The sequence below is a fragment of the Copadichromis virginalis genome, linkage group LG18 (genome assembly GCF_057382275.1).
Source record: "Copadichromis virginalis isolate Kocher_CV1m ecotype Utaka linkage group LG18, C_Virginalis_male_GT1.1, whole genome shotgun sequence".
NCBI lineage: Eukaryota > Metazoa > Chordata > Actinopteri > Cichliformes > Cichlidae > Copadichromis > Copadichromis virginalis.
This window is the reverse complement of record NC_140635.1, coordinates 36134661-36160563: the sequence shown is the minus strand read 5'-3', so window position 1 is coordinate 36160563 and position 25903 is coordinate 36134661. Positions and strand designations below refer to the sequence as shown.

Genomic DNA, 25903 nt, shown 5'->3' with positions numbered 1-25903 from the left:
TGTGTGTGAATAAAGATCAGCAGGTGAATTTATTAAAGTGTGAGTTCAGGTGAAATCAGAGAGGTGTGTGTTAAAGAGTGTGTAAATGCCCACTGTGACGTCACATCCACAGTGTGTCATCAGTGTTTGTGGTCACAGTGTTTCTGTTTTCATGTTCAGGTTCTCGTTTAAAGTCTCTGTCGCTCACACTTTACTGTTAAATGTTTGAATGTTTAAATGTGAGTGTGTGCCTGTGTAACAGCGCCCTCTAGTGGCCTCCTGCACTATGAGCTCTGCAGACAGGAATGAGCTTTGAGCAGCTCTATGTAACCCTGGTAAACATAGCTGTCAATAAATAAAGCCTGCTAGTAAAAACAGTCATAAGAAATATATTACAGGTGATAAATAATCAATAAATAGATCATAATGGTTAAAAAACTAATTAAAAAACAACAACAATGATGCAATTCATGGTATAGTGTTTCATTTGTGTTTAAAAACATCCATCCAACCATCTTCATCCGCTTTATCCGAGGCCGGGTCGCGGGGGCAGCAGCCTAAGCAAAGAGGCCCAGACATGTTAAAGGTTAAAAAACTTGCTGCTTCACTGTATTTTCATGTTAATTCAGGTAAAATGGGTAAAATATGTGTTCAGACTCTTATGATAACTATAATAAGAACATAACTGAACGAGACTTGGTGAGTAGTGTTGGTGAGATGAAGCCTCGTGATGAACTGAAGCTTCTATCCAACTGGTCGATTTATGGTTTGAAGCATTGTGATGATTCATTTGCTCTACTGCGCCATCAAGTGGACGATTCTAGTGAAACAGGCTCTGTGATTATAATGATGTGATGTGTAAACCTCTAAACTGAATATATACATTCTTTTCATGGTTATTTATCCCGAATATTTTCTCAGTGTGTCTGATACAAAAGAGAAAGTGGAAACTATCAGGACAGAGTTTTGATATGATTGTGTAACTGTTAGGGCTCGGTATCGTCACTGATTTCTAGAATCGATTCCACGATTGGATTCTGATCATGCATCACTACATATCCATATTTTTATATCTATAAAAAGTAGGGGTGCAACGATACACAAAATTCACGGTTCGGTTCGGTACTTTGGTGTCACGGTTCGATATTTTTTCGATACAAAAAAAATGTTCATGCCTTTTTAATTTGTCGTTTATTAAAATTATAAATATATATTTCAACTCAAAAGTACAGTTTTTAAATTTAACCCTAACCCTTGTGCGTGTTTTTTATTTTGACAGCGAATGCGCACCTGCGGACCACTTATGTGCAGCCCTGGTTATTTAGCTCGTCATATTGCAGCCACAGAAATTCTTTTGTCCATGAAACCATAAAGCTGCACTTTCTTTTTGCCTTATAGTCTGATTTGTCATAACTTCTCCGTTTTGTGGTAAGCTTTTCTTTGGCTGTCACTTCTTCACCCTGACCTGTCTTATTTGGCTCAGCAGAACTAAAATATATATCCTGCTGCTTTTACACACACACACATAAGCTCAGCGATTCTCTGCGCGATCAACCTCTCACATGTTTAAGCTGCGGGAGATTTCACTTGTCATGTTTGCATAGTAAGCTAACGATTAATAATACGATGTCAGAGGAATTGGTGCACAAATTATCATCACTCACAGATCAGTGCTGTCGCTCTCTATACAGAGTTCGCACGATTGCAAAGTGAAAGCAAAAAAACAAGCGCAAATTCAAACGCGACTTCAATATGTCACATATTGACAGTGGCTCACCGATGCCAATGACATAATTACCCAGCTACATTTCTGAAAGAATGCAAAAGCATTGACATATATTTTTCCTACAATAGCCCGACGGGCAGGGAAGAGATAGATTTTGGTAGCCCGACTGAAAAAATCGCTAGCTCCGGGACGTCGGGCTAGCGATATTGCGAGCCCTGTATCTGATTGAGGAATCACTCATCTTTGGAAAAGAGAGTTTATTACAGAGAAATGTCTCTTTCCAAAATAAAAGCTATACTATCCGCTTCTTCTGGGCTATATTCTCAGCAGCATAAGGAGAATCATGTGCTAACAGCTGTCTAAATGACTCGGCTAAAGTTAGTAGCATGCTTGTTGTTTTTGTCTTTGCACTAGGATGATGTCGGCGTAAATGTGCAGTCATATTCGTTGTGTTCCCACTAGTGCTTTCAGGTTAATCTCGTTGAAATGACCTTAACGCCACAACACGGCAAATCTCCGTTAACGAGCTACCGCCGATCGCCCCGTGCATGGGGCTAGACGGCCAACACGTTAACGAGCTAACTGCGCTAACACACTAGTTCCCACCCATGTAATTAAGCATTGCGTGGCACATCCAACATACTGTTTTACTTTAGTCCATGACGCGCTTACCTTCAGGGTCATACGTCACATGAAAACCAAAATAATTCCAAACGCCAGATCTGAATGAGGGTGGGGGAGGTGCCCTGCGCTCTTCCTTCTGACTATGCTGTCTGTGTTGAGCGCTCAGTGGATCTGCGCTCGACAGTGCAGCCTAGGCGGAGTAGTCGAACGCAGATTCACTGAGCGCTCAACACAGACAGCATCGTCAGAAGGAAAGTTGATAAAATAAATTACAAATGTTGTATTGTTCGATACATATGCGTACCGAACCGAAAGCACTGTATCGAACGGTTCAATATCGATACGAATATCGTTGCACCCCTAATAAAAAGAAAGCTGACACTTGCCAGACTTTATCAAAGGTGTAAACATCACAGCAGAGGCCTTTGTGTCAAAGTAGCTGAGGATAAAACAGAAAAACATGAAGGTGATTTTCCTGGCCTGGATTTTATAAAAATATTCTGCAGTAAATCAAAAACGAAAGAAAACCATGAATCAACATCTGAACATTACCTGATGCTGCTGAAGTGAAGCAAGGTTACAGAGGTTGGATTAGAGACACAGCAAAAGTTTTTCATTTTTAAAAAGTTTAAATATGTTCAGTATTGAACAGCAGAAATTAGGCTTTCTTTTTGGAAGTAAGTGAAAGGAAATAAACAGCATCCGACAGGCTGTAAACATCGGTAGACTTGTGCGTAACAAGCAAGCGAATAATGCAGAAAACAGATTTTTAGACGGGAAACTGTTCTTGAAGTACAGAGAGAGAGAGTGTCATGATCCAAGCAGGCAGGAACACAGGCACAAATGTAATCTTCAAAAAAATGGGTTTTATTATACCCCCCAAAAAGGACAAGATGATTACAAAAATTCAAAATAACAAAAAATAAAGTTTTTAAGAAGCAAGTGGGCCCATGAAAGAGGTTAACTTAACAGACTGCTACTCAAAAGTCACTTAACAAAAACATAACTCAACAAACTGACCTGCCCAAATGAGAAACAGCTCCAGTTATATAGCAAATGAATAAACCATTATATACACCAAATGTGAAAACTAAAGAGATAACAGCTAACCATCATTCAAGAAGAACCCCATTCCCCCTGCATGATCACAATAGATGGTCCAGTCCACTTTATTGGCGTCTGCATTTGAACCAGCTCCACCCTCAGCCTCCTCTTTCAGCCAAACCAGGAAGGACTGGAGCGGAGGTCAGGTAACTCAGAAAGAGCAGAAATATAATCACCCACCTATATAAAATAACAAACAATGCAAAGCAAAGTCTATGCCACCATTTGGGCTATAGCTTAGTGCTGTCATGCATTACAGGTAAACTCAAAATATCAAATTAGTTAACTTATGATCACAGAAGCTTTAGAGCATAACGTAAACATAAGACAAAAGACCAAATGAATATTACCCAAGCATCTCAGTTGTGTGGTTGCATGCATCCATCACAGAGAGAGAGAGAGAGCGAGAGAGCTGTGCATGAAGTGTGATTTTTATCGCGCTCGAAGCGAAACAGCAAAAGTCAGAGTGAATTCATGACGATGTTTATGTGAAGCGTAGTTTGGATCTTCTTTGGCTGCTGCTTCATGTTGTGTTGGGCTCTTGAATAACACTCCTGCTCAAGTGATAACGTGGAGCAACAACAATCTTTAATGCAGTTTTTCTTGTGGCTGTTCACGTGCCAACCCATTTCCTGTTTGTGGGTAAGTACTGCCGCCTAGTGGCGCATGCATGTACATCCATATAGATTACACCACAGTTCAGTCAATATTGTTTGGACAGAGATAAAAGCTGCAGCTTCAGAATCAGCGCAAAAAGGGCGTAAACACAAAGCGCGGACCGGCCAACGGATCAGAATCAGCGAGCTGTCGGCTTTCAGCCACGGCCGTGTCCGTGCCGTCGGGTGAGAAAGCCACATCTCACTGATCCTGATCCGTGATCCATAAACGCTTTGTGTTTATGTCTTTGTGCACTGTAAAATGTAATTCTAGACGTTTGTTATTTCAACATATTATTCTATATCAGTTTGACGATAGATGACTGAAGTTGTTGTTATAACATAGAATTACAAGTTAAAAACGTCCCAATTACACCAAAAAAAAAGCTAACTTGAAAACTCATGTCCAGCTAAATCAGCAACTTATCTTAACTTGACAATGTGGGTAAGTTGAGCACAGCAGGATTCAAAACTGTCCCACGTGACTGCTATCGAGGTGCATCATGGGGAATTGGCGGTTAACGACATGCTCACTTTACTTGGACGTTTTCTAATCGTCTTCTTTGGAATCTGCTTTCACGGTGAGTAACATTGGTTATAACTATAAGGAAAGAGAGCTACGAAAGTTGGAACATGTTTTGAATTCATGGCATGACGTGGGTTTTCTCTTTTACCGAAATGTTTGCTTTAGCTAATGTAACTTTAGCCCACAAGGTCCAGCTTGTGTGTCATGACCAAACTTGACCTAATAAACTGACATATGGCCTTTTTTATGGGTTTAATGTGGCACTGACCAAATCACAAGTATTGTGCCGCTAGCTTTAAGGTTGTGCACTCAACCACTGCTGCGATATTAGCAAGCTAACTCAGCTAATTAAGCTTATTTCATATTGTCTCTGTACTTGTAACAACAGGCTGTTGTATTTTGGTGGAAGTTCATTTTGGCAATATTTCCAATAACTGGCTGGGTTCAAAAAGAACTTTTTGGCAGGACTCCGATGCTTGTTGTCATCTGTTTACACCTATGTAATCACTTAAGTTGTTATTAAGTGCTGCATGCTAAGCTGCAAGAGTGCACTGAGGATTGAGACAAAATATGGTCCACAAACCAGCATTATATTAGTTTTTATCAGATAGTCCTCCAGTGTGTTTATTTTTTGCTTTAATTACATTGTGCAGTTATTTGTTACCCTGAAATGCTCTATGCTTAACAACAGCTCACTAATTTAACTTATTTTTGGACTCTTGTGATCAGTATGACCAGATTGTGTGAGTTTCCATACTAAAAGAGCTGTAGAGATAAAATAATTGGCATAAGAGACACTGATTTTTGGCATGATATACTGCAGAAGTGTTTTTGGGGTTTTTTTTTGCATAATTTACCTTTTAATTAAACTGCATTCCCTGTATTGTAACAAAACTAACATTGTTTATATGTCAGAAAATTAGCAAACATGAATAAATGGCGAAAACAATATAATTATAACATATTTTTATTTTACTTATTTTAGGTCTGTGAAGCCAAACTTGATGCTGGGGATTTATTTTTGTCAGTGGAGTCAAATGGTAAGTTACAATTTGTGCATTTTGTCATATTGGAAACACCACAGATTATATTGTAACTTAATAGCTCTGTAGAACAAATGATATAAAGATTGTAGTGTCAGGGTCCTTAAGAAGTAATATTGCACTATTGATGATCGCATGCAGGTGGCATAAACTAAATATTCAGACGTGCTACCAACAAATGATTCATTAACAAAAGCAGTGGAGCAGACTGTTTAGGTTCTTGTGGTTGTAATAACATCCATAACTGAAGGTTTGTCATTAATTTATTTTCACAGGTCTAGATGATCACATCTGACTTTGTCATTTAAATGAGGTGGACTTGCAAACTTTGCACTCTTTTGGGTAAATTGCTGTCCACTACATATACACAGAATGTGCACAGTATTTCAGATATAAAAAGCGAGTATGTAATGGACTCGCTGGCTTTAATGTAAAAAGCCTGTTGTGTAACTTTAATGAGACAGTTGGACTAAAGCAATGTGTTGCTCATCAAGGTAAACATCTGAGGAATAAGGCAATTGTTACTTGTCCTTTCACTCAGTGTTCTTTTAATCACACATTTACTCCAGTTTTACATCACATAAGTCATTTTCACAATCATTCTACTTTAAAAGATTTCAAGACAGAGCTTATTGTTCTCTGAACTTCCTTGTTCGCTGAATGGCAGGTAAAGTGCATCTTTTTGTTTGTTTGTTTTTGTGTGTTTGTGTTTTCTCTAATGGGCCTCAGATTAAGCCTCAGTTTGCTTAAATTTGGGTCTCAAAGAATCTTTTTTTATTCTGCCTGTACTCCCCACCCCTCTTCTTCTGTTGCTCAGGTTGAAGCAGCATTTGCCTGTCTTACATCTGTTGACCTGAAAGGGTTCCTTTTTGCTGTGCTTGACCATTATGGAGAGGTTCGTGGAGCTGTACAAAATCAAGAGCGGCATGGGAGGGCTAACTAGGCTCATAAAATGCTTCGGTGATGATGTAAGTGTTCAACTGCGAAATCTAATCCTTTAAGTTTTAGGTTATCCAGTTCAACTGATGAACTCATTGAAAGAAGGCTGATGAGTAAAGTCTGTCATCATATTTCACAACTGGACATTTAGTGTGGTAACTTTTACTGTGTATATTGGTGGTAGGTTGGATATCATTGATTGATTGATTGGTAATTTATTTCAACATGTGAACAATATACAAGTACATTTAGAAAAGAAATAAGAGAGAGAAAAAGATACTATACAAATTACATACAAAAAACCATTCTGATTAATTTACATGTTGAAAGGGAGTGGGAAGAAGTATACACTTATTTATCATATTCTACTTGAATGTCCTGATAAGCCTGATTCAAAATCTCCAATGATAATCATATATTGATGGAATTATGTATCAAAAGCTGTGAATTTGGAGCTGTCTGCATGCTTCATAAACACTGTTTAAAAAGTGTTTTTGTTTTCTTTTTGACTTCTTTGACCAGAGCCCTACACAAAGGAAGAGGACAGAGGACCTCACACACTCTCAAGACTGTGAAGGTTAGCATTGTTTATTTTAGTAAATTTTATAATGACAGCACCACAGTGGATTTTAAACTAAACAATAGATGCCACATGATAACATGTGTACTTCTTCCTCACCAAATGTATTATTACAAGATCTTTGACACTGGATTTGGTCTGGGTTTCAGAGAAACTAACTGGCAAGCTAGCATTGATATTATTAGTGTCTTGTGTTTATTCGTGTCTTCACCAGGGTCTTTGACATTTCGCTGCTGTACTCTTCACTTCAGCTTTACGTTTGATTTCTCACATTGTATATTGTAATGGCAGAGACATTAGGATATTTAAGGGGCTGCAGTGGCTGCTACAGCTGTGGGGGGCAATACTTCGTGAAGTGTCCTGGACCCTGGAAAAGAGACTGTGTAGACTGTGTAGACTGGGTAAGCAATTCAAGGCAAGGCAAGGCAAGTTTATTTGTATAGCACAATTCAACAACAAGGTGATTCAAAGTGCTTTACAGAGACATTAGAAACAAGAACAAATAAAAAGCATGATTTAAAATTGAATAAAACAAGCAAATAAACTATAGCAAATAAAGGTTACTGGCCCAGAGTCATTGGGCAGCTGGGTAAAGGTGGATGTTGATATTCAGTGCCAATTATGCAACCTGTTCAGCCATGTCTATATGCTCTTTTTTTTTTTATGCTGTTAATATAGGGAGAAAAAATAAACTTGAATCAATAAACTGATTAAAGAAGCATGGTCTATGGAGCCACAATCTGATCCTGTAGTGTAGCTGCAGTTTGCACAGTTCATGTATTCTCAGACAGATTTGGTTTAGAGCACAGCCAATATTTAGCGTAAGTAGATTTAAATTTACACACACTGGTGATGGCAGCTACATTGTAGCCACAGCCACCCTGGGGCGCACTGACAGAGGCGAGGCTGCCGGACACTGGCACCACCGGGCCCTATGACCACCACCAGTAGGTAACAGGTGAAGTGTCTTGCCCAAGGACACAATGACTGAAACTGTCGGAGCCGGGGCTCGAACCGGCAACCTTCCGATGATAAGACGAACTGTCAACTCTTGAGCCACGATTCAGTCATCCACCCATGTGTGTGAATGACTGAATGTGTAAAGTGCTTTTGAGTCCTTAAGGTACTAATAAAGCGCTTTACAAATACAGGCCATTTACCATTTAAATGGAAAATTTTGTTTGAATTCTGCAATTGAAGACATGCTCAGTTATTTATGAACATGGTCTTTGTTTAAAGCAAGAAATGGATTTGTAACATGGGGGTGCATATCTCATTCTGAAAAAACTTTACTAATAAGTGTTACCCAAAGCCAATCAGCATCAGCCAAGGCATCAGTGTGGCTCTTCTTTGGAAAGACATGAATTCTTAAGCACGAGGGATATTGTGTAATTTTATTTTATTTTTTGTCTTTGAACCCTTTTATAGCCGACAGGTATTGAAGACACGTTTTCTAAGAGGATGAAAGTTGCCATTGTGATGGTGAAAGAAGAAGACATCATCGATGTGTTGGTTGTCGTTGAGGCGGCAGTAATCCTGTCTAATCTGAGGGATGTCTCAAGTGCCATTTCCATGCTGATGGGCCTTCTCTTTGCCCTCAACATAGACTATCCAACGGAACTTAAGGGCATCTTTGAAGTCATTCAGAACATCCTAATGAACATTGGTGGAAGGCAGTGCGTCTCACTAGTGCATGGTCTAAGAAACAGACTCTTGCAGAACGCCATGCAGAACTGTAATTGTATGCTCACAGCATACAATTGCCTTAGTGTTAAGGACAGTTTTTATTTTACTGTTTGTTTTTTTATTCTTGCAAGTTCTCATTCTCACTTTTGTATGTCACTAAATGACTACACTTTACATTCCAGATTAGACAATTACTCATTTGTTCATGGTTTAAGAAACTTACGTGAACAACAATATAATGGTGGACTCTGCAGATGCTTATCTCATCAAGTCAGTAGTTTTTCCTTTGTTTTGCAATTGAGCAGACTCAAACTAATGTTGCTGAAATATTCATATTATCAAATGTTTCAGAAGCATGCACTCATTTTCAGAGATATTGGTTCTGTGGAATTTGTTGCAATTGTTTTTGTTTTTTTGGGGGGTTTTTTTCTTCTTTTTTTTTGCCTGTCCCGTTTGGCTCTTATGCCATCAGAGTTGTTGTCTAAAGGCAAAGAAAGATGCCCAACGGATTTACTTTACCAAATTGACCATCCCAGCCTTGCCGTAATGGTCCATTTGATTCACCTTTTATTGTTCATTTTATTTTCACTTACTGAATACGGGACAGACTTGACTGGGGGAAAGAAGGGGAGAAAGAAAGAGGGAAAGAGAAACAGCTGAGAAGAGGGACGGGGGAGAAGGGCAAAAAACAAAAACCAACAGAATGAGCAGAAAAAAAAAGAAAAAGGAAAAAAAAATGCATATATCGATCACCTGGATCACCTGCTGAGAAAGAAAAAAGAAAACAAGCAGAAGAGAACAAGAGCAATAGAATAAACAACATCACAATGATATATGGGAATATGACAGTAAATACTAAATGTTAAACATTATTGTGCAGCACATAAGATCAACAGAACACAGTGTGCTTTGAGGTAGGAGCCAAAAAGGGTGTAGTTTGTGGGTGTGATCACCCGTGTGTACACCTGTGAGCATGGACGCGCTTGTTTTTAAAAGGTTCCTTCATGTAATGATCTGCTAGGGAGTGTGGGGGGGCCACAGCCCCGTCCTCCAGGGCATGAAGCAGGTATGGAGGAGATCAAAACTCCAGACATCCAGAGGCCCCCAGAACACAAGAGACCAAGGAAGACCAACAGAGGGGCAGCCGCGCCACTGTCCCAGAAAGAGCTGAGGAGAGTCCCAGATGAGGGCTCACTCAGCAGCCGCGGAGCAGAAGCCAGGGGGAGTTGCAGTGACGCGCCCGTGAGCTCCGCCGGCAGCCAGCCGTGCCTGAGTGACCGAGCCCCAGGCCCCAATTTGTTGCAATTGTAAACGAAGACAAATAGAAGAGTTTGATGTCTTAGTTGTTATAAACTGATCTTTACTGTCACTCATCAAAGGTTTTGTACTATTTTAATATTTCAAGTTTTGTGCTAACAGGTGTGACTGAGCACAATGAAGTTTAAAAATTTTGCAAATGTAAAGAATAACTTTTCTAAAATAGCAAGTGTCCCGTTGATACATTACAATAATGCAGACTTTATGTTGTTACTTCACAAGAATCACTACTGCTCCTAGAGTATTGGTCAGAATTTAATCTTCACCCAAACTGGGCTCAAGACCAAGTTCAAATTTATTGTTTCACAGGGAGCAACTTTTGAGTTTTGATGGATTGTGAGCCTGATGAGCTACGTCACTGATTTCTGTTTCTCAGATGACTAAGATGGCACAATAAATGTTGAATGTTGCATGCTCATGAGTAATTATCTTGTCATGTTCTTAAAACAAACTTTCTGCCTGAATTGATCAGATACACTTTAATGGAATCTGTGGGTTTTTATTTTTTTTTCTGTAAACAACAGAAAAATTTTTTAAAGGAATGTAGATATTTAAACCTGAACTCTAAGATAAGCCTAACAGGTAGTTTTGCTGAAATGGACGTTAGAAAGCTTAAAAAAGAAAAACTTAAGATGTTCAATGCACATTTTTCTTTACATCCAGTCAGTCAACTCTGATAATTAAAATGAAACTGATTTACGAGTTCACTCAGCTACTTTAAGGAGCTCAGTTAATTAATAAACTTAAATCAACTTAGCTAACAGATTATGTTAAGCTGAAATAGATTCCTAAGTTAAAAGAACTACTAAAGTATTTGAATTAACTGAAAAACCCAAGTCAACTGAACTAGGACAAGAGTTTAAACAATAGATTATTTTAATTTAGCTGAAAGGGTTTTCCCAAGTAAAAATGACAATTAAAGGAGTTGAACTGGCTAACAAATCTCAGTCAACTAAACTAAGACGAAAGTTTAGACGACATGTGATTTTTCATCAACACAACATTTGGTTGTGTTACAAGAACAAACTCTATTTCTTGACTTAACTTAAAATTTTAAGGCAGCCCTTTACCTGATATTTTTAAGTTGAAACAAGTTATATTTTACAGTGTGGTTTAAACTGTGAATATACTGCTGTGTATTGAAGTTCCTCTTGTTTTGCATAGAAATATACTATAATATATATAATATAATATAGTCGGCCTCTTGTGTAAAGGACACAGTGATGCTAAAGTCAGAAGCTGTGGTCAGTTCAGTCAGCCCAGGTTTCAGTATTCATGACATGCCTGAGGTAAAATTTGACCTCACTCCCCCTTAGTTAAAAGAAATAATGAAAGCGCATGAAAAAACTCCTGACTTAACTCTCTGTGCTTGCATTGGGATGGCTCTCAGGAAGGCATCAGTGCAGCACTGTACCAGTAACAGTGATGTAAGCTACTCATCATTGGTTTTGGGTCAAAAACTGCACCAAAGGCTAATTACCACCTCAATTCCTGAAAAGCAGGAAATATATGAATGATTTTGAGCATATATGTATTCTGCCCGTTCCATTATTTTATGATACAGGCAATAATTCATGAACCCTGTCTGTGTCTATCCTATGAATTCTAGCCAAAAGCACCTGAGAACATGCACATGATGCGGTGAGCAACAAGTGTGCAGAGCACAGCGATGAAGACAGAGTGGAGCAAGTTTCAAGCTTCTGATGCTCCAGGTAACTGCACACAGATAACCTGAGACGTGTGAAGCTTTCAGTGGGTCTGTGTGATGGTTTATTGGGTAGAAACAGGCTCGAAACCACAACGGTTTCATACAATTATATTTGGCCCCCGAGAAGTTTTACAGCTTTCCTAGTGATAAAAACCTCCTGTATTGTAATTCATGCTACTGCTGGGATTAAATTATTTGAAGTGCCTCAATTCTGCCATATAACCATATAGTGTAGTATTAACTGGACACGGCCCTAAAAAATAAAGGCATTAGACAAGTGTCCCTGGAAGTCAAACGCTGCAGACTCTCACTCACGCTTGCCTGGGAAAAAGTAGATAAGACGGGACCATCTCTGGTGGAAAGTTACTGACACACTGTTGTTTAGACTAGAGTGAGAGAGCTTCTGTAATAAAACTGTCAGGGGCTCACCAGCATTTTGAGATCAACATGTCGTGCAGGACGCATCTCCCTCCTAGATGTAATAAAGAGTTAAATGGTCTACTGAGCAGTGTTTTGTCTTCCATCGGATGCCTCGGAGGAATCAAAGGAACTCGGTGAAGTGTTGATATTTAACACTACACAAAATCATCAAGCAAATGACAATTAAAAGACAGAAAAGTTTTTACTACAGAAATTTCTGTTTTTCACGACTACAGTTTAAAAAACGAAAGGAAAAAACTGTGCAGTGTGGGCAATGAGCTGTCAGGGCTTTTACACGTTTATTTCTTACGATTTAAGTACAAAGAGCCGTGCCAACAGATTTCTGTCTTTGTCACAGCAGCTTTTTCTTTATCATGTAGAAAAACAGTTAAATATGTCACTTCTTTACACAGTAAGGGGAGTTTCACTGGTCTGGCATACAGTGGGCTGTATGTGGCCCGCTATGTAAAATGAGTCTCAATCTTCATGGTCTGAGAGATGCAGCCCACAAGAATGATTGAGGAATCAGGGCTGGACTGGGAGGAAATCGGCCCTGGCAGTTTTGGTCTAGGTGGCCGATCATGATCGCTCCAGAAAAAGACAGAAATATATAAAAAATAAAATAACATAACATACAGTGGTGTGAAAGTGTCACACTTAAATGTTTCAGATCATCACATTTAAATATTACACAACAACAACACAAGTCAACACAAAATGCACTTTCTAAATGAAAGTGTTTATTATTAAGATAAATCAACTGTGGCGTGTCACAGACCAGAAGATCCTCCAAAGCCAGACATCATGCCAGCATCCTAAGAGATTCAGAAACAAATGAATCGAGACCTGTCAGTGTGGACAGGGTTATAAAGCCATGTCTAAAGCTATGGGACTCCACCAAACCACAGAGAGAGCCATTATCCACAAATGGAAAACATGGAACAGAGGTGAACCTTCCTCGGAGCGGCCGGGCATCCAGCCACGACGCATCCAAGAGGTCACCAAACCAAACAGCCCAGAACAAAGAGCTGAGACTCACTCGCCTCAGTAAAGGTTCGTCACAAAGGGGAAGTAACAAAGTACAAATACTTTGTACTCTACTGTACTAAAGTAGAACTTTCAGATATCTGTGCTTTACTGGAGTATTTTTTACTTTTCCTCATTACATTGTAAACAAATAACTGTACTTTGGACTTCTTACATTTTGTTTTTACTTTTGGTTTAACAAATTTGAGGGGGTTATTGTTTCTGTCACTCTGAGCGTACAGTCCTCTTTGAAATAATCACCAGGGGACGTTACATACAAAGAGATGACGTGTGCCACAGTAACAGGTCCAAGTGGGCCATCTAATGAGCCCTACAGAAGACGATCAAGCATAAAGGGAGTAACATGTTGTGGCAGGTAATTTCAAACGCAACGTTTCTATCAGCCCAACAAACATCAGCAAACACACAAGCTGTTTTTGTGTAGTTTCTCTCACAGTGTGTTGTAGCTAAAGGTCCAGCTGCTGTATTTCACAGGGACAGAAACGAGTTTGAAATAACTTCACGCAGAGATGGAGAAAGAATACAGGACAGGAAGAGGAGAGCTTATATTTAAAGGTAAGGACTGCTCAGTGGCATTTGATATAAACTGAAAGCTTACATGGAAGTCTTCATGTTCTCATATTGTGAAACACGCTGTAAAGCAAACTAACTGTGTTACTTAAAGAGCACATGAAAGTCCTCTGTAGGTTAGTGCAGGATAATCAGGTTCGTTTACAGTAAAGAACTGTGTGCGACTGATGCACAATGGCTGTGGTGCTCGTGGTCTGTTACATCAAGTGTAACAGAGATGAATATGAATTTCAGCTGGTGATGCTTAAATGTAGAAAAAAGACGGTGTAACAGTGACCTGTCAGTGTAGAGGGTGGAAATCAGCCAGGACAGAAATACCTGCTTACATCTTGTTGATTTCAGTTTCTACAAAGAGCCACTGCAGCTGATTTTAGGTTCCCCCACCTGCTAAATCACACTGTAAGATGAAAACCCTGCTGAGCAAAAGGAACAAAGGCTGCTCTCAGTTCTGCCAGAAAGCATCGTGATGATCCCCAAAACCTTTGGGAAAATTGAACTGTCTCTGCTGCTCGTCTGCAGAAGTGACGAGTATCTCAGCCTTCCACACAGTGAGCCTTTTCTCTTCATTCAGATTGTATCATGGACTTAAGATCTGTTGTTTGATCTGTTCCTTCCATCTCTCCTGGTTTATTTCTCACTGGTCTCAGTTGCTACAGTGTCTACAATAAAAACATCCCGTTTGTGGAACAGCACGTGTGTCTGATCACTCTGCACTGCTCGCTCAATACAAATCTCACCGCCAGTACGGACCTCAGTCGCAAAGAGAAAACCTCAACACATAACATACACAATACATGAATCCCAGCTGTCATGATGTGCACCAAAAAGGGATTAATCCTGTTTTTTCTCAGTCCTTGCAGCGCTTTCTGTCACCTAGAGCCAGTTAATGTCTCCAGATCAGCCCTAAAGAAGTGCTGATCTTTGAAAATGAATCCACTGTGAGTGAGTGGACAAATGTCATTGTTTTTAAGCCCCACAGATACAATCATAGTTTAACTGTACAATGCAATGTAGTCCAAATAATCCAGCACATATACAGCAGTGAAGAGACAGAGGTGAGCAGGGTCTGTGTTTATGTATTTGAAGTGAAATTAAAGCTAATTAGAGCTTAATGGCATGAAAGTGAAAGTGGAAAGTGGTAAAAATGCAGAATTATCCTTTTAAGTGAATCTAAATATTTTCCTTCCTCTGTCTAAAAGAAGCTTCATCTCCTCTCTCTGTTTATACCAACTCTACTGTCTGACTGGCTTCTGGAGACTCAGATTTGAAGTTTGCCAAACAGAAAAATTGATATTGTTCACTGAATGTTTTCCAACAGTAAACATTTTTCTAACATTTGTTTCCAGTTTCTGTCTTTCCATGTGTTGTCCCGTAATCTGAACTGGAACCCAATGAAGCAGAGTGTAATCACCTCCTACGAGCCATCCTGTCACAGTGAGTGGAAGCTACAGTATCATATACTAGCTCTTTGTCATTTACAATGTGAGCTATTCATGGTGGCCTAAAACAAACTGTGTGCATGCTCTTGTTGTTAAAGGGAATCTTCCTGCAAAGCCACAAGTCAGCGTCACCTCTGTTTCCTGCTTGTCCAAAGTGAACCGTGATGAAAAGATCAATTCATACAGAAGTGAAGCAGCAGGATCATCATGGACGCACGAGTATGTTTGTTTTGTGGCACCACAAGGGAGCCTGGAGTGACTGGAGCTCCACTGGATCATCACCAGTAGGAAGAAAAAAAACCACCACGTGGAACATTTTTGTAGAATCGTTGCAAATTTTCCAGCACACACTGGATGTGATCTGGGAATGCAGTTTCTTGCAACGTGTACTCAGATATTTATGCAATACTTCTGTAAGAATGCTGTTTGTTGACTTCAGCTCAGCATTCAGTGCAGTCATTCCCTCCAAGCTGATCACCAAACTTGTGGATTTTGGACTCAGCAACTCCAGGCGACCGTGGTTCAGGGGATTGGGAAGCTCATCTATAACCGGAAGGTTGCCGGTTTGATCCCCCTGGTCGTTGTGTCCTTGGGCAAGACACTATATAAATGCAATCCATTATTATTATTATTATCTGTACCTGGATCGTGGACTTTCTGACCAACAGACCCTGGCATGTAAGGTCAGGCCATAACTGCTCTACCACCATCACACTCAACACTGGCACTCCACAGGGCTGTGTGCTGAGCCCGTTCCTCTATGACTGCAGACCTCGGTCCGGATCCAACTCCATCATCCAGTCTGCAGATGACACCGCGGTGACTGTCTCATCAGAGGCAATGATGAGTCTGCTACAGGGAAGAGTAAAGCACCTAGCTGTGTGGTGCTGACAATAACCTGCTCCTGAATACCAGCAAAACCAAAGAGCTAATTGTGGACTTCAGGAGGGAGAACAGAGACCCCCATGTCCCCATCTACATAAATGATGGGGACATGTTGAACGGGTTGAATGGGTCTCCAGCTTCAAGTTCTTGGGGACCCACATCTCTGAGAATCTCACCTGGTAAACTAACACCTCCAGCCTGGTCAAGAAGGCCCATCAGTGCCTCTTTTTCTTGAGGACACTGAATAACCACATGTCTGCTGACATACTGGTTAACTTCTACCACTATGTGATAGAGAGCATCCTGACCAACTGTGTCACAGTGTGGTATGGGAACTGCTCTGTTGCTGGCCACAAGGCACTGGTTGGGCAGTTTTCACCACAGGGACTCCACTTCCTGCCATTGAGGATGTCCACAAGAAGAGATGTCTATGCCGAGCACGCATCATTCTCAGGGACTCCTCTCGTCCTGCCAATAAACTCCTCCAGCTCCTCCCCCCCAGAAGGTGCTACAGGAGCCTTCAGACTAAAGCCAGCAGGTTTAGGAAGAGCTCCTCCCCCACAGCTGTCACCCTACTGAACTCAGTTCACTCACTGAACCCTTCTACACTCCTCCTCCCAGTGACCATGATCATTTCATTCTCAACATTCACCACATGCTCACATTGGTTACTGCTATAGTTTTAGGACACTGACAGAGTCTCTGTTATAGTGCCTACACTGTTCACTGTTACAGGCTGTTCAGAGAGCTACGCTTCCACTGCTGTAGATATATTCATAGCACTCTGTGGATCTGTTTACCTCACACCGATACATCTGCATATATGTAGCACATCTGTATATTTGTTCACAGTACACCTGTATATCTGCCCATCTGTACAGCAATACAGAACATCTGTATGCTACACCATCTGTATGTCTGTACATATGTATACAACAGTACATCTGTATATCTGCTCTCTACTGAACTTATACATAATCTGCTCTTATTGCACTTACTGATTAGATGCAAACTGTATTTTGTTACCCTGTATTTAGACATGTGTAATGACAAACGTTGAATGCTAAATGATATCCTAAACATTTAAACAGCTACAGGAGAAGTTTTTAGAAGACCAGTAAAGAGAGCATGGAGGCAGATGGAGGAAGCCAAGTCCACTGAATCTACACACTTCCTGTTTCCACCTCATCCTTCCAGTGCTTTATTACTATGGGCTCAATTGTGGTCATAAATATTTTATACTTGTAAATCAGGATTTGTGTGTGTAGAAAAGATTTGTGTGTGGACTTATCCAAAAAATACATGTGAAAGTCTGCACTAAACTTTCAAGTTACAAGTACGAATTTTGACCCTATTTTTCTTCCTCTCATCTGATTGGCCAAGGTCATGTCAATCACAAATTTAACTATCCAATCAGAGAACGCGATTGCGTGTCCCGCGAAAATTTGGAAGCAGATTTGTATCGCGAAAACGCGTGAAACGGGCATCAGTGTACCGCGTCTGGCACGCGAATAAAACCACGCGCGTCAGTTTTTGTGTTGCATTTTGTGCATACGCGCGTTTCGCATCTACCGCTCAAGTTGGAAAAATCTGAACTCCAGCATCAAATCGCACCGTGACAACCAATCAGGAGCCTGGTGACGTGGCTGTGACCTAGGTCAAAGGAGCAGGTCCAGCCAAAGCCCTTCATTCTTCATTCAGTATGGAGGAAAAGCTCATCACTGCCGTGGACCCTAGCAATCAGTCGTTTTCTGATGAGGCAGCAGCTCTCCAGGGCAGAAACAGTGCTGTTATTTTTCCCCTCCTTCTCCCTGAGGCTCTTCCACTCCAAGCTGGGTCCTTTTTATTCCTGTCTCTCTGTAAATAGTTACATTTTATATATTTATGTTTAATGTTTTTGTTACTGAATTTATATATATTTTTCCAATAAACATTTGTAATGACTAATGTCTCAGCTCTACTACACAGCAAATATTATACTAATGACAAAACATTCTAATACAGTGGGAGGCAAAAGTTTGGGCAACCTGTGAAAAGTCATTATTTTCCTGTACAAATCGTTGGTTGTCACAATAAAAATTGTCAGTTAAATACATCATATAGGAGACACACACAGTGATATTTGAGAAGTGAAATGAAGTTCACTGGATTTACAGAAAGTGTGCAATAATTGTTTAAACTAAATAAAGCAGGTGCATAAATTGGCAACACAAAAAAAGAGAAATGAAATGAATATTTAGTGTATATCAATGTGTGTGTCTCCTATATGATATATGCAAGTGACATTTTTTACTGTAACAGCGATTCATACAGGAAAATAATGACTATTAATAAGGTTGCCCAAACAGTTGCATCACACTGGTTATAGGAACATAGTGAAGACAAGTTATTTAGAGAGTAAAGAGAGGTTAGTTTATTTTGGAGTAGAGCTGCATTTATTAAGAAAATTTTAAAAAGACAGGAACACTCTTTAGAGGTTTGTGGGTGGCTCTTAAAAGAGCCGTTGTGGGGAAGTCACTCAGACTTCAAACAGGCTACTCCTTTGGTTGCCAAGACACGGCTCCCTGCGCCGAGAAGTGGGCCATGAACTTCTCCCTCACCAGGACAGCCTCTCTGGAGGAGTTGTTTGCTGCTACACGACCCAGGCCTTGCAACGGCTCCACCACAGCAGGTGCCACACCCCTCACAGCAGGTGCCACACCCCTCACAGCAGATGCCCCTGTCTCGTTCAAACAGCGCAGAAAATTGTGGAGAACACACGTTGCCTTCACGCACTTCTCCGCAATTTCAGGACGGAGCTCCATGGAGCGCAGATACAACCTCCACTGTGAGGGAGAGAGGGAAGTTCCAGCGCTCCTGGAATCCCTCTGCAATGCACCGCCAGTCTGCAGTTGAAGGCACAGCCATGAAGTCGTCCACTAGACAGTCCCAGATGGACGTCGCTACCTGGGGGGTGATCTGGCTCACCGTGGACACACCGACTCGAAAACTGAATGTGATGGTCCTGAAGGAGTCCCCGGTGGCAAGGAACCTGGACAAAATGCTGCAGTTACAAAATACATTATTCAAATTCCAAAATACTTTTGTGATGTCAGATTTAAATTACAAAACATAAATCTTACATAAAACCTTTTGTAATTACAAGGATAATTACATGATATATATTAGATATAATCTAAAACAGTCTGCTGGGATTATATACAAATATTCAACTATCCCAGAATTAAACCAGGTCTAAATAAAAAGGAGTGAGTATCACTACAAAGGTTAACCCACAGTGGTCCTCATACCACAGTCTGATATCAGCAAACAGCGAGAGCATACACTGATAGGACACCACAGCCATGCTATCATTCAAACACTGATAACAGCATAAATCGAATTAAATCGGGACTTGATGAGAGCTTCTGAGTATCACTAGAAATATTATAAAGAGTCGTCTCTGTACCACAGTTTGCTTTCAGTAAACACCGACAGCATTCATTGATAGCATAGCACATCGATGCTGGGACCAACGCGGGACAGCAGGTCCTCAAACTGGGTGAGTGAAAGACGGTGGTATTGCTGGAATCGGCCGTCATCCAGGCGCAGCTCCTGGAGCAAATGGTGAAACTCACCAAACTGCTCACGCGTCTGGAGGACCTGATGGACCCAGGTACGGCGAGGACGTCCTTAACGCCGCTGCTCTGCTCCTTTTTGGCTCCTACCTTAAAGCACACTGTGCGCTGTCGATCTTACGTGCTGCACAATAATGTTTAACATTTAGTATTTACTGTTATATTCCCATAGATCATCATGGTGTTGTTTATTTTATTGCTCTAGTCTTCTTCTGCTTGTTTTCTTTTTTCTTTCTCAACAGGTGATCCAGGAAAAAAAAAAAAGACCCCGACGTATTAGCCAGAGGTCCCTTTACTACGGTTCGGAGCCGCGGACCTGTTTTCTATACGAGATCGCTGCAAAAAGTGCAGCCTGACCTGATGTGCACCTACTGTTACTCATTTATATTAAGATTTAAACATCTAGTTGGTGTTGGTATGGAGAGTAACCTTCGGTAATAGTAATAAATCACACAGCAATAGGACATTCATGTAGTTGTAAAGTATTCAGAATACGTTACTTCTATTATCTTTGGTGGAATACATTTTAAAATTAACACTGTCAACAGGTTAGTACCTCATACCACAGTGCAGCAAAGCAGTCTCATGAGCGCTGGGAAGGACACGCCCCAAAACAGACAGTGCAGGAGATGACAAGGTTAGTAAATGTATGGTGAAAATTATACTTTTAGTTATCTTGTTAGTTATCTACAAAATCTGCTTCTCACATATAGGGCATTTCCAAGATTTTTTTTCAAAACTTCTTCAATTTCTTTCATTACAGCTGTCCTGTGCCAGATGTTCTGTTGACCCACAGTGAGAGGCATCATTTCAGAAACACCAGGAAGACTGAAACTCGTCGCCAGGATCAAGCAGGGCTCGTGATCTTCACCAGCAGCTCCCTCACAAGAAGGATGAACCCAGCATTTCATGAACACTGATGGAGACCTTTGCTTTGTGTAATGTTAGAAGTAGCAAAAAAAACGTTTTCTGGCACAACTTCACCTGCTTCCAAGGTGCATGGAGAGGATAAAAGAATTCACAAAGCAGGAACTCCAGCAACACTTGAGGGAAGATGAACAACTTTAATAATAGACCAACGCGTTTCGGCTGTGGCCCTGATGAAGGCCACAAGCCGAAATGCGTTGGTCTATTATTAAAGTTGTTCATCTTCCCTCAAGTGTTAGAAGTACTCAGATAATCCTCCGAGGGTCTGGACTTTTACATAATATCATAGCTTTAAGTCCTGTAGAAAGTTAAATATATGTTGTGCTCTCTGGTTACTCTGGTATGAATGACTCTGAATTACTTTATGATAAATAACACTATTGTCAAAAACAGTGAAAGAATTCCAGATCACAAGTTTTTAGTTCAAAAACAAGTAACAACCTTTGAGTTTAATCAGGTTTTATTTAATTGTGTCAGAGAAAACATCATGTGCTCTTCATGTAGCTGAGTACATTCAGTGTTTAAAACAGAAGCTGTGCAGGTCTGAGATCAGCAGCTTTCTGAAACACCAAACTGAGGTCCTGTTAATGCTGATGTATAGTGACACAGTTACAGGGGTGATTAATCCTTTTGACCTTTTGTCTTTAAATTTATCAATAAAACAGCTGCAGCTTTCACTGACAGCACATGTGGTACGTTAACCTTTGTACTGTTTTCTTCAGTTAATTTACTACAGTTACAGTTACTACAAAGAGTGAAGATATAGGATGATCTGTCTGCTGTCACTGGGTGGTGCTAAGGTCTGAATCTGAGGACGGCTCCTGAATCATCACAAACTGAAATATAAAGTTTATCTCAAATCTGAAATAGAGCTGATCCTTCTCCGGCCTCACACACTCGGGATCTGAAGTTGTTCAGTCCTACAGTTCTGCCGACAGCTGTTTATTTTTTATTTGTTTTAAAGGCCTTATATACTAACACATTTTCTAATATCATGTTTACCTTTGAGTTGTTGATGCTTTATAAATGGACATCTGCAAAGATGAGATGATGGAGCAGGTTTCAGTCGAGGTTCAGTCTGCTGCTGCATCCTGGTCACAACATACGGAGGTGTTATCAGCTCAGTATTGAACAAGAAATATTAATGCTTCAAATTATTTGTCCTAAAGGATGCAAGCTGTACAGAGTACTGCACATGTGACTTTGTGAACATACCTCATTAAATATAATTCGGACAGTTTTTTAACCTGAATATTTGCAACAAACAAAAAATATACAGAGTCAGTGCTAAAAAATAATCAGAGGAAAAAATTAACATTTTAACTTAAGCTGCCAAGCGGAAGTAGTTGGTTTCAGTACATAAGTATCGGGCTTTGCTATTTAATCCGTAGCTATTGACTAATGAGGGGTTACTGAAGTGCCAGGTTTTTAAAAGTTGGCGTTAATGTCGTTCCACATGTGGAAAACGACAGAAAACACGCTTCTGTTTGCACATATTTAATAATCAGCTCTGCACAGGAGCAGAAGCAGAGTCCAGCCTGTTGCTCTTACAGTATAATACTCATAATAAAAGTACAGTAACCGTGGTTAGTTACTGAGCAGCCTGGTGCGTTTCTCTTGATTTCTTTAGTCAGGGGAAATTCATTCACCTGCACAGGTTAGCTAAACGAACTTTACAAAACAAGTTTCCCTGACAGCCGAGTGCTCACCTAACACACAAATCCTGATTTACAAGTACAAAATATTTATGAGCACAATTTGAGCCCATATACTCTCTCTACCACAGCTGCCTTTGAACTTGCCTGGGCCAGGTCTGAGTCCAGCTTTGCTACTCCTGCCAGGTCACATGACACAGGGGTGTGCTGTGATGTCAGCAGGCAGGTCAGTGGAGCCCTCTGGTGGTGGATATATGGCAGTGAAGCAGGAGGAGGCCTGAGAACAGACAGCAGGCTTAACTAGCAGGACAAAGTAGCATGTAGTACTTGAAGGAGTCATCACAGCCAATCAGCTCTCAGGAAAATGGAACATCACATAAATATTTCTCTTCTTTGATTTTCATCAATTGTTTCCTTTGATAGATTTTCCGTCAACACTTCTGGTTGATTAGAAGCTCATAGGCAGTTCCTGTCACTCTACAATAAAACAATGTAAAGGCTGCGCTCTCTGCCCTCCCTAATTGACATATTTTGTTGTTTTGTGTGTGTGTTTGTCTGTGTGAAGTTTTGATGTGTATGTGAAAAACACAATTTTGAAAACACTGGAAAAAGACCTCAAGACATGTTTTCCTTTACTTTCTATGAAACAACAATTCCCACCAAGGCTTTTCAGGGTGAAATTTAGTGCATAGAAAAACCTGTGCCAGGTTGTCTCCATCTAGTGGTGAACATGGCCTCACCACTACATCAGGTGAGCTTTTCACTGTGCACAGTGACACAAAAGTCATTTAACAATTTAAAAAAAAGCAATGTTACAGATTCAGTAAGAACTGAAGTTTATCATAATCCTTCAAGTTTCACTCAGTAACAGCAGCTTTTTAATATTATTGGCTATATTTTAGAGTCACATTTATATGAAATGTCAAACAATCACAGAGTGACACTGAACTAAACAATCAATGCCATGTGAGTTGTTCTTGTTTGTTCTTTATCTCGGATTTATTGTAAGCAGCGGGAGTAGAAGCTAAAGAAAAATAGTAAAGATATGAATGAATCTCTGCTCTTACAGCTTTTATTGTGCCATAATGTCTGCTTTGAAACCGTCCTCTTGCTCGTCTCTTGGATGCTCACCTCTTCTTCACCTGTTCCTTTCACCAAACTGCTGCACTCTCGTTCTCTGCTCTCGCCTCCTCTTCTGGTTATAATTAGAATGCAGTCAGCATGTGCCAAACAAACTCCCCCCAAATCGATCATGTTTGATATGATGATGACGTTTTTAACATCTTATTTATGCACTTGTTGGGTGGGAAAGAGTAAACAAAGATGGGGCATAGAAGCAGAACTGATACGTGTGGAGGGACAGTAACTGTGTGTGTGTGTATGTGTAAGCATTTAAACACTGCAGAGAGTCAAATTAACAGTAACACTATTTTGTCTAAGTCCGCCATTGTAGAAATTCATTTCACCGAAACAATAACATGGCGCACAATGTGACAATAAACGTATAAAACACAAATTCTTACCTAGCAGGAGAATAAATAATCAGTATTTTAAGGCTACTGCATGTATAGATGTCACTGCTGGCTCACATAAGCTAGCTCTGAGACCCGCCAGAGTTTACGCCACAGTTGACTGTCGCGAAAGAGTCGTAAATCACCGGCATTGTAAAACTTAAAATGATTCCAGGGCATGTTATAAAACACCCAATAGATGTGCTGGATATTAAACGGTATCAAACGACTAAATGAACACAGGGTTACAATTACATGCTCACGTCGTCACATTGAGAGTTTATTCATTAATCATCAGAGTTCAACAATGTTACATCCAGTTGAAAACAGCTTCACTAACGCCAGCAAAACAGGCTAACAGTATATAAGAGCACAAAAACAGCCGTGCTTATCAACAGCTCGACATATCCTCAACAACTCACCTCAGTATGTGTAACCCGTTCATGTGTTACGCCTGTTGTTCTTGCGTTGTGTTCTGGCATGAAAGTAAGAGGCAGGAGACAGTACTGGGTCTTTGGCTCTTTACTGCACATCTGCAACACAGAAACATGTGTCTGATCTGTGTGTGTCACGCGACTGCCAGTACACCTCTCCTCCGGCCATGTTGAAAGCAGCTGTGTCTGCAGCTTCATTAACACTACAATAATATAATGAATCAAATACAACAAATTGTTTTAAAACATTAACTTAAGCTCTCAAAAACAAAAAGCACAAAATAAATAATATGTCACTGAAAAAACATCAAAAACAACTTATAAGAACAATAAACAAAATAATTCAAAAACAAATAAACAGTCAGATAAATACAATTCAATAACCAGGACCCAATATTCTGGTACTTATAGTTCAAACATTATACTTCAGTACAATTATATTAATAACCGCCATCTAACAGGCAGTACAACACTGTACTTATAAAAACAATGAATGAAAGACTGCATCTCCAAAACATAAGAACATCTCCATACCTGCAACACAGAAACATGTGTCTGATCTGTGTGTGTCACGCGACTGCCAGTACACCTCTCCTGACGAAGGAAAAAAAGAGTGCATGCTGTTAAAAAAAGACTGCCGCGAGTAGCCGCTAGCAATCAGGCTAACTTAGCATGCTAGCATTTTAGCTGCGTTCTCGGCTAAAACTCATAAGCGTATATTAGTGAACTCCGCCCTCCACAAAACTTATCCCGAATGAGTCTCTTAATGACAAACAAAAACGCGGCGGTTTGGCTGTATTCACATTGCAGCTTGGGATCTGAACAAACTTTAATTAGCTGCGAGCAAAGTGGCAGTGACTTACCTCCGGCCATGCTGAAAGGAGCTGTGACCGGGGCACACATGCACGCGCCTACGTCACCACGCAGCGCGCGCACACACACACACACACATGAACGCAATATACACATATGCAGCATATTTATTTTACTTGGTTTTAGAGTTGGAGTATTTACATATTGATCTGAAATATTTTGCTGCTGAGCAGCAGAGCTCCAAAGCGTCCCCCTGTAACCATGGTTATGCAGATGCGTTCCGACTGTCACGTCACCGAGGAGAACCTGTTTCAAATGTATACCTGGATCAACCTGGATTCAGTTTGAAAAGTTTTCTGCTGAGATCCGCAGCTCGACTTCCTGGCACCCCGGGATAAGATGAGTTGCTGTGTTTTTCACGGAGAAAAAATAATTAACATGGAATAACGTCAGTGTTAGATGAAAAAAAAAGATGCAAGCAGAAAAGGACAGCAGATTGAGAAGAGATTTCTTCAAACGGTAAGGAGCTTCTAACAAGTGATATCTGATAAGCTTAAAACTTAAATCTAATGTCCAGATTCATGCTAAACTTTTCTGATTACTCCGTGTATCTGCACCGTTAGACTTTTCATCGCCACTTTACGGTAACATACTGGTGTCACTGCTGCCAGCGTCATACCGTGACGCCGTGTTACGG

General features: G+C 40.4%; 1 protein-coding gene and 1 long non-coding RNA gene across 10 annotated transcripts; one reads left to right on the top strand and one right to left on the bottom strand.

The window, feature by feature from the left end:
* The first annotated feature begins 6373 nt into the window (after window positions 1-6373).
* Window positions 6374-12372, top strand: LOC146688420 (uncharacterized). Of its 2 annotated transcripts, none has more exons than XR_014916464.1 (3): window positions 6374-6626; window positions 7120-7174; window positions 11790-12372. It is a non-coding gene; the product is annotated as an uncharacterized LOC146688420 (long non-coding RNA). The 2 variants fall into 2 exon arrangements; XR_014916463.1 differs by lacking the exon at window positions 11790-12372 and adding an exon at window positions 8606-9307.
* A 6280-nt stretch (window positions 12373-18652) lies between these two features.
* LOC146688419 (uncharacterized) lies at window positions 18653-24988 on the bottom strand. Of its 8 annotated transcripts, none has more exons than XM_085439338.1 (5): window positions 24382-24987; window positions 22596-22725; window positions 22009-22040; window positions 21796-21884; window positions 18653-19292 (listed from the first exon to the last, which is right to left on the bottom strand). In XM_085439338.1, the coding sequence occupies exons 1-5, from the start codon at window positions 24402-24404 to the stop codon at window positions 19213-19215; spliced, it is 354 nt and encodes a 117-aa protein (XP_085295464.1). In that variant the 5' UTR covers window positions 24405-24987; the 3' UTR covers window positions 18653-19212. The 8 variants fall into 8 exon arrangements, 3 of the variants coding, with proteins under 3 accessions (XP_085295464.1, XP_085295465.1, XP_085295466.1); XM_085439339.1 differs by having other exon boundaries at window positions 18653-19280; XM_085439340.1 differs by lacking the exon at window positions 18653-19292 and adding an exon at window positions 21010-21614.
* Between the last annotated feature and the right edge of the window lie 915 nt (window positions 24989-25903).